The following is a 9754-nucleotide window of genomic DNA, read 5'->3' on the forward strand; positions in this document are numbered from 1 at the left end:
AAACCGTCCAATATTTAATTTACGACAACTTTTTTTTTTAACAAACAATATTAAAAAAAGAGGATGTACTTAACCTCACAATGGACTAGCAATAATGTGGTTCAAATTCACCTGTAGTAAGAATCGAACCTAAGATCTCTTACTTACAAATGAAAAGAAATACTACTATACCGTAGTACTAAGTGGCAATTTACGATAACTTTCACACATGTAAGAAAATTTAGTTGCGTTGTGCCAGTTTAATTCTTGAACTACACCAAACCAAATTGTGATGCTAACGTTGATTCAGTTGTGATTTGAGGCATAAACTTAATCGAACTCAACTCAACTCAACCATGCTCACTCTAAATACATGTACATATTTACATAACGTATTACAGCTAAATATGCAATGAAGTTTATCGACGATATTTTAACAATCATATCAACCGCATATTGATAACTATTAAGTCAACGCATCAAGGCAACATTATCAAAACTTCGTGTCACATAAAAATATCGCGGTTAATTGTAAGGTAGAAAAATATGTTAACTACCCATAAATATGATATATTTAGTATGAATCTCACCCTACGTGAGAGATGTAATTAACAATTTGTCGAAGCTTATATAATCATAATAACAGGCTCTTTAAGGAAATGGATCTTCATTTTTCAAAAAAAAAAAGGGACATCCTTTAGACCGTTAGATCTGGCTTTAATGAAATTATGTGGTTGATATTAAATCACAGGCCACAGAATCTCAACAATATAATTTCATTAAAGTTAGATCTAACGGTCAAGAGAGTGTCTCTTTTTTTTTTTTTTTTTAAATGAGGATCCATTCCCTTAAAGGCTTCCATCATAATAGTAAACAATTAAAAACGTAACCGGAAACCTGGACGATTATGAATGGACAACGATTGTCTGTCCTCCCACTTATCGTGCCCTTCTGTTTGTGTGGTCACGGTTAAGCCACATCAACATTTTATATTACTATTCATTTTTATCTTATTATCTTTATAAAAAATAATATAAAATGTTAACGTAACTTAACCGTGATCACACAAAACAGAAGAGCATGAAAGGAAAGTAAGAGGACAGACAATTCTTGTCCATTGTGAAAAGCATCTTTAGTGAAAGAAAAGGAAGCAAGATTAAATATCCTCTTTTGCTTTTAAAATTGGCTTTTGCTTTTGCTTTTGCTTACAGCGAAATATCTTTTCCTTTCTGATATGCCCTTTGGACCAACTTGTTTCCAGCTTTTCTCAACTTCGAAAAAGTATGAAGATGATGCCTTCATGCCTTCCTTTTCTGTATTGGATGCATACAATCCATCCTCTATTCCTCTGGTCCACCATCTCTATAATCATCAATAACTAGCCTTTAGCGCGTGCATGTGATATTTTTTAAATTACGAAATGCTATGTGCGATTTATATATTTTAAATGTATTTATATAAGTAAATTTGATAAAAAAAAAAAGTTAAATATTTTAAGTAAATGAATAATTTTAGATCATACTAAAAGAAACCTCTTATAAACCAATTAAACCAGTTGAATTCATATAATAAAATTGGTCTCTATAAATTTTATAATAAGAAAAGAGAAAAAAAAATATTTAATGAATAATTGATTGAATTACATTATTAGTAACCCACCCCCCTTTCCCCTTAATATAGATACTAATATTTTGTTAAAAAAAAGAATCATTTGACAACTAATTTAATCACATTATTATCAGCATGTGAAAGTGTCACAGCCCGTTCCGGAATTTTCATATTCGTGGATATGAAATGACGGAATTGCCCTTAACGGTTGCTAAGGTACGTGTGACACATAAGTTGATTATTGTATACTTTCCTAAGTTTTTTTTGGAAAAAAAAATCAAGTTGGATTAAGAGTTGTTTACAATTTGTGTGGTTAGGGAATTAAAGTATGGTTGTTTTGGGTGGACCACACACACACACGGGACATACCCTCACCACGTGCCCTCTCTCTCCTCCCTCGCAGTTCACTCTCTCTTCCTCCCTTCGAATTGTACAGACAAGGCACCAAACCCTCAAATCTTCACGGATCGACGCCAAAAAGGTGAGTTTCTTCATCCTTGCAACCTCTTGAGTTGAGGTACCATTTTTAGAACTGGAAACCTTCGAAATCACGTCAAACCTGTAACCCATTTTGAAATCATTGTTCATGCACACGTGAAATGTGGATTTTCAGGGAATTCTAAGCTTACAGGGAACTTAGTGAGGTCCCAAGGAAGCTCGGAGCTTAGTTTGAAGGTTTTGGACGTCGGGATCGTAGGGTTCGATGTTGTATTGATGATGTGAATTGTGTTGAGAGCTCATAACCTGCACCCTGGTATTAGTGCTTATATTATTCACCCCGCACCACACGCTCACCTTGGATTCAAGTAGGTGCATGTCGTACAGACCATTAGAGGGTTCCGACATGTCGTACAGACCATTAGAGGTGGTTCCGACTTGTAGGTGATTTTAGATTATTATACAGCTATTGATGAGAGAAGCACTAGAGCGTATTCCTACACCTTTCTTATCGTACAGACTACTTCAGGTAGTTCCGATTTATGTGCAGAGTAGCGCCGTACAGGTCACTGTGGTGACTCCGGTTGGTTGGATATTGAGCTATAGAATTAACCGTACAAGATAGTTGCAGGGTTTCCGGTTGATTCATTATTTCACTTGTTATATTGACGCATTCTTATTCTGTTGTTGACGTTTATAGCATAGCATACTTTCTGGTTTTTGATAAAGATTGGTGATTTGAGATATTTGAAGAATTATATGCATATTATGTTATTTTATGGGAAAGTATACAGGTTTTACAGCGAGGGGTTAGAAATGTTATAAAATGAAATGTTTTCGAAAAGCTTGTTTTACTGACCCACTCAATCTTGTCTTGCACCCCTCCAGGTTCTAGTTAGCTGTGTTGGTGGCTCACGAGGATTTTCCCACGGCGTTCTGACAGACTACTTAAATGTAGGACTCACCTTCGAGTGTTGTAATTTGGTAATGGTCCTACTTGACTGCACTTAGTACTTATGCTCTGAATATGTGTGTTTCACACTTAAACTTACTCTAGCATGTTAGTTGTATATTATTGCTAGTAGTTGGTTTTTATTCCTTCATATTTCTCTTATCTTATTACTTCAGCGTCGCACTTTTGGTTACGTCATACTCACGTGACGGCCATCACGCCTTGATTCTAGGATCAGGGTGTGTTAGAAAGATTTTTTTTATAACTGGCATTACACGCCCTTTAAGATGTTTTGAACCTGTTTAAAAATAGAAAAATTGAATCACATTATTGTTAGCCTATTGTGAGGTACTATTTAAAAAAAAAAAACATCACAAAAAAATTAAATGTTAAAAAAATATTATTAAAATGATGAAACTGCCCTGGTCTTATTTGATGCATTATTTTGGAATGCCTTTGAAGTTTTTTGTCTTGAGGGCATTTTTATCCAAATATTTTTGTTTAAGCTTGGTGACACCAAAAACAATATTCACCATTTGTGTTCTCTTTATATCAATCTAATAATAACCCAAACAATCTTATAGGGAAGCAATAAATATAATATTTATTTATCTGCGCTACAAGTTTACAGTTTCATATTTTTTTCAACTTATTTAACTGACGAGTTTGATACATAAAACTAACTGATTATGTGAGTTGAGCTAAGTCTCAGACAACTTAGAGTATAATATCATCATATAACAGAATAAAAATAAAATTTGAATCTAATATATGAAAAAAAAAAAAAAACTTGAAAGTGCTTCTTAAAGAACAATATGGGTAAATTTTTGAAAAGTTTTTAAGCTTTTATGTGTCAAATGTATCTAGACGGTTTAGTTAAAAAATAACACGTTTAGCACAAAATATAAGCAAATATGAGTAGTGTTTAAAATGCTCAAGAAATATTCTAAAAATTAAAGATCGATATGAAAAGGGGGTGAACTGCAAAAATCATCCTATATCGATGAGATATAAAAAAATCAATGAATATCGATGATATTTACAGATTCACTATAGAAATTTGCCATAACCTATTGCAGATTTTGATCTTTTGATTATTTTTTTCTTTCTAATTTCGACTAAATTTGAATGAGTTGATATACCCACCCTATTGCAAATTCCATAATTTCTGTTGAAGACAACTGATATCGATATATCCATTGATATTTTTATAAATTTGTATATTGATGGTTCTACCTATATCGATATTTTAAATATAAATGACCAAATATTTCCTAGGAGAAATTGAACCCAGATCCTCTCTGGATCTAAAAAAACTGAGCCTAAGGATCAAATAATTCGGACCGTTGAAATTTGGTCAAACGGCTACAAATAGGGGTTCCCTCTAAAAGTTATAATAATTATTGTCGTTAGATCAAATTTTAACTGTCCGGATCATTTGATCCTTAAGCTTAGTTTTTTTTAGATCTGGAGAGGATCTGGGTTCGGAGAAATTAATTCATTCTCATTTGAGTAGATAGATGTAAAATCACCATTTACTGTGTACAAAGTTGTTGCGGACTTGCAGGGCCCATCACACGAGATGATCTGCTTTGTATCTCTATTGGGCCCAGATGTCTATGTCAAGACACAACACAGCTAAAACTTCAAAGTAAATGATGGGCTGAAGTCCATTCTAAGGGTCCACTATGTCTGACACCTACACTTGGTCACTATTAATTACTTATGGCCCCACACGCTATACACGCATCAACCAGTTGAGTCGTGGCGTTTTTTAAGGTGCGGACCGAACTTTGCGGCCCTTTAGTTCGGTAAGAAATCCTCTTCAGATCTATTCTATCAAAGTCTACTAGTTAATTAATCTGAATTCTTGAAATTTGATTTAACGGTTAAAATTATTATAAATTTTAAAAGGATCTCCTGTTTGTAACCGTTGGATCAAATTTCAAGGGTCCGAAATAATTGATTGGTGGACTTTGGTCGAAGAGATCCGAAGATAATCTATTTCCCTTAAGTTCGGACCAATTAACACCCATTAAATCGTTGACTTGCGAACGGACGATTGTGTATCTACGTTTACATCAACGACTCAAAGTCACTTATATTCGCATTGGTAGGTCATGCTAGCATAATTCAATTCATTATGGTAAGATAGTAATGCTAAGGATGTGCGTAGATGTCCACTATTGATGTCATATATGCAATAATCTCTACTTAAGCAATTACTAATAATTTATCTGTTACATATTTTTTTTGAAAAAATTTCAGTGGTATGAGAAAAATTTAATTGATAACGAAAAAAGTTACATCTAATCAGGAGAATTTACCTACTACATAATATTCTCTTTTAATTTGTTCATTTCACAAATTAGTAAAAAAAAAAGAGAGAGATTGTATAAGAAGAAGGCATCATGTCCTAAAAGTTAAAACTAATAGGACTCGAATTTTAACTTTTAATTTTTTTCTTAAGAAATTCTTATTCTCAATACATTATGCGTTTATTAACACATAAAGAATAAAAAGTGAGTCATATGTGAAAGATATGTACTTCATTTTCGATTTCAACCTATAATACCCGTATTACCCTCGTATCATTCGCATACTTAAAAATGTTAGTAAACATAAGTGTGATCGGTCAAATTGTCATGTAATTTGAGTGAAAATATAATTAATTTTTATGAGCGGAATATATACTATTAATAAAACTAAGGTATATTATAAAATACCATTACATGGATTACCAACATAGATTTAAGGAGGAGCTTGGTAGTTGATACCTTGATTAATAATATCCGCTAGTACCAAAAGTGGGTGGTTTTATTCTTTGACAACATTGATTAAGGAGGAGTTTAATCCAAAGTATCAATTATCAAAAGTCAGAGTTGGTCTTGGAGTTGGATGGAAAGGGTAATTGGGAATCCAAACCTGCCGCGCTAAGTCGATAAAATAATATGAAGAGAAAACATGAAAATAAGAATGAAATTTTTTTCAATGCAACTGAAACACGGAATAATAGTCATAAACTCTTTTTTTTCAAATGTATCTTTCTATATGATAATAACATAACGTATGAGCTCAGTGTTCTTATCACACTAATCAATCTCTCAACGAAAAGGCATCCCTTTCTTTCCTTGTAGTGTGAAAGGTTTGATCACTAAGCAAAGCCTTTGCCTCTCTCTCTCTCTCTCTCTCTCTCTCTTCCCTGTTTTTCTTATTAACCCCACCATCAAATGTCCCCAACCTGCAACAGATTCACCAACAAAAACTAAAAAACAAACTAACTCCTACGGAAAAACAAAAGTCACTCTTTTCATCTTATCCCCCACCCTCTTTCCTCCCTCTATTCCCTTCTCTTTCTGTTCTTCCATCCCAAAATTCAAGTGAGAAGAGAAAGAACATATGTGGCAAGCTCATGCCTGCAAGTCTTCTTATGGAGAATCCATCAAAGCTCTTGAAGCTGATATCCAACATGCCAATACCTTGTGAGTCTCTTTTTTCTCTAATTTTTTTTTGGGAGACTTTGGATGCGGTCCCTAGTTATGAATAATATTTGACTGAAACTTTGTTGGTTTTCAATTTTTGATCCAAGTCCCTAAAATTAATTGATAATTTATTTCTATGTACGTTACTATATTTTTTAAATTAAAAATTAAAATTTATAGTTGTTTATAGTAATGAGATTTTAAATAAAAAACATAATTTTTGGGATTAAAAATATTAAAATATAAATATACTATTGTGTGTGTGTGTAAACATGGGTACATTCATAAAAAATAACCAAAAAATTATTGTATCAAAACATGGGTACATTCTTCAAAATGGGTACATTTAGCAAAAATAAAAATGGGTACAAATAAATAAAAAAATATGGGTACAATACAAATAAAACTTTAAAAAATATGGGCACAAAAAGAAATTAATATATGGGTACAAATTAAAATTGAAAGGAAAATTGGTACAAATTAAAAAATGGTTGCAAATTAAAAATGGGTACAAACTAAAAATAAAAATATATGATAAAAAATTTAGCTATAAATATAAATATACTAATTGTAACATTTTTAATATTAAATGAATATATTTAGAAATAAAAAATATTTTATTATTGAAATAATTAATGATATTATTAATACAAAGGACCTTGATCAAAAATTGAAAAGTAATAAGGTTTTAATCGATAGAGTAGTAAAAATAAGGATGAAAACCTAATTACTCCTTTTTTTTTTTTTGTTGGTGATCAATCAAAACTGTGGAATAATCCATATGCATTTTCCTCTTCTGGGTAGTTTGTTGGGTAGTTAATCCAACTGAATTGTGGTTGTTGGGTAGTGCTTATCATTTGAGAGAGAAGGTAAAGTTGGATTTTTTTTTCCCTAAACATTTAAGTTCGATACTGTTTCCTTAAGGCTTTTTATGTGAGAAATTTTCCAGCTTTATATACATTACTGCTTTTATGTTGCCAATTTAATTGCTTCTCTGGAAAAAAAAGAAAAATCCCACAGGCTGTTCTTATTTTTCTACCCAAATGAAGCTCAAATATTTTTTGATTTTTTTTTTCCATTTGTTTTTGGGATGGATTTTGTTGCAGGGCAGCTGCTCTTCCCAGAGATTATGGTGGGAACTGTATCCAAATGAGATTGTCTTACAGCCCCTTTGCACCTTTCTTCCTGTATCTCATTGAATGGATGGATTGTAGTTGCACTGATGTACTTCCCAATTATTTAGGCCTTCTCCACATCCTTGTACACAAGGTGGGCTGCTCTTCCGTTTCATGCTTTATTCGTTTTACTTCCCAGTTGCCTGCTGCAGAAAGACAATCTTTTGTTTCCTAAAGACCGAAATTAAGCTTTACGATATTGTACAGGTATATGTCGATGGGATGCCTTCATTGTCCTCCAAAGAACAGAAGGTCACTTTAAGGGAATTTTACGGTATGTTATTCTCTTGTTAGCTTCTTATTGAAAACATACCGGTTCTTGGAAGAATTGTTTTTGACATAGCGGTGAATTCTGCTGGAAATCAATGCAGCTGTAATATACCCTTATCTTAGGCAACTTGAAGGCGAATTTAACGAACTGGAAGATAATAATAATAAGAGAAGTCGATGCACAGATGTTTTGGGCAGAAAGAGGATGGAAGACCAAAGGAAGCTTTCGGATAAAGATCTTGAGAGAGAAGATGAATGTGGGATATGCATGGAAAACTGTACAAAGATGGTGTTGCCTGACTGTGGGCATTCCATGTGCCTCACCTGCTTCCATGATTGGTATGATCAATTTCCATCTTCACTTGTTTGCTTATCAGCGAACTGAAAATCATTTTGCTTACCGGTGAGGTAACCTGTGGAAAATATTTATTCTGTAATGTGCCTGATTTGCAGGAATGCAAGATCGAAATCCTGCCCTTTTTGCCGCGGCAGCCTAAAGAGTGTTAGCTCCAGAGATTTGTGGGTTCTCACTAGCATCGGTGATGTTATTGATGCAGTAACGCTTGTGCAGGAGAACCTAAGACGTTTCTATCTTTATATTGAAAATCTACCTGTAATTGTGCCGGCAACGCATATTGTGGTATATGATTACATGCTCTTACTCACAACATGAAGAATGAAGTTGCAAAGTACACAAATTACTCATTACCGCAATGTATATATAGCCTAATATAGGGAAGTTCAATGTAAACTACCATGCCGGGTTGACGAGCTGTCTCATGGTAGCTGTATATAGTCAACTAAAGTACTGAATGCCTGTTTTCAGACGATAAGCTGGTAGCTTTGGAGATTCTTGAGTTGCATATGAGACTATGGGAGCATCCTGCCCATCTCCAATGACTAAGGCACCTGCAAGTCTCTGGCGGAAGCCCTGGATATATGTATATATAACAGGTAAGCCTGGCATTCAACTCAGCTTTTTGGAACCTGAGTGTTGGAATGGAAGTAATCATGGTTTCTGCTCAATTACTTGATGATCTCTTATAAATTAATGAAGTTTACAGTATTTATATACCACTTGATAACAGAATGTAAGTGCTTATGCTACTGCAATAGAATTATTTCGTTAAGAATGTCATGTCACGATGGAACTTCGTTTTAATGAAACTCATTATATATATATATACGAGTTTTAAATCTTCGGTGCATTGGAGATGCTCTCAGTAGAGTCATAGTAAGATTAACCTCGAGGGAGTTGGTTTAATGGCCAGGATTTTGTTTAAAAAAGCAACAATCCTGAGCTTGATTGTGCTCCAATCCAGCTCTACAAGTCGCCATCAGTAGATTTTCCCCGCTGAGCATCGGTCAATGTAGGACGAGAGATTGGCTGTGCCGTGAAGATAGCAGAATGCTCGAAGAGGGGGTGATTGGGGATACCTTTGTGCCTACCTTGTGATGATGAAAACACACATATCATCCCCTCAACAGGAAGCAAACTATTATGCCTTTATGCTAAATCCTGCTGTTTAACATCACTGGATGGCTTTAAGGGACCTGGTTGAGTAACTTCTGTTACAGCTAAACCAAGGTTGTTTTATGTAGTTATTGGCATGCAATATTTTTAGGGTGGTGTTGTCCACACCCTCATTTTTTACTTCTCATGCACCTCACAATTTTCGGCCGTCGGATCAAATGAATTGAAGAAAATCAATGGACAAAAATTAACAAATAAATGTATACGGGAGATAAAAAGAGATGTGTGAATAGCACTATGCTATTTCCATCTGTGTTATGTCTCACATAATTAAAAAGGGAAAAATATCAGTAATAAAATTGCGCTAAGCCACAAT

At 33.8% G+C, this 9754-nt stretch overlaps 1 protein-coding gene across 1 annotated transcript; it reads left to right on the forward strand.

Moving 5' to 3' along the window:
* Nucleotides 1–6091: 6091 nt before the first annotated feature.
* Nucleotides 6092–9037, forward strand: LOC126597322 (E3 ubiquitin-protein ligase AIRP2-like). Its single transcript, XM_050264107.1, has 5 exons — nucleotides 6092–6459; nucleotides 7566–7728; nucleotides 7842–7908; nucleotides 8006–8243; nucleotides 8358–9037. Exons 1-5 carry the CDS (start codon nucleotides 6377–6379, stop codon nucleotides 8575–8577), a joined length of 771 nt encoding a protein of 256 aa, XP_050120064.1. The 5' UTR covers nucleotides 6092–6376; the 3' UTR covers nucleotides 8578–9037.
* Nucleotides 9038–9754: the final 717 nt, after the last annotated feature.

The sequence above is a fragment of the Malus sylvestris genome, chromosome 13 (assembly GCF_916048215.2).
Source record: "Malus sylvestris chromosome 13, drMalSylv7.2, whole genome shotgun sequence".
In the NCBI taxonomy this organism is placed as follows: domain Eukaryota; kingdom Viridiplantae; phylum Streptophyta; class Magnoliopsida; order Rosales; family Rosaceae; genus Malus; species Malus sylvestris.

What these genes read in the sequence shown, in the direction of transcription:
- LOC126597322 (XM_050264107.1), top strand. Translation starts at nt 6,377, where the DNA reads ATGTGGCAAGCTCATGCCTGCAAGTCTTCTTATGGAGAATCCATCAAA. An exon ending in ATCCAACATGCCAATACCTT is followed by an intron (nt 6,460 to 7,565) that starts GTGAGTCTCTTT and finishes ATTTTGTTGCAG; the next exon opens with GGCAGCTGCTCTTCCCAGAG. An exon ending in CTCACCTGCTTCCATGATTG is followed by an intron (nt 8,244 to 8,357) that starts GTATGATCAATT and finishes CCTGATTTGCAG; the next exon opens with GAATGCAAGATCGAAATCCT.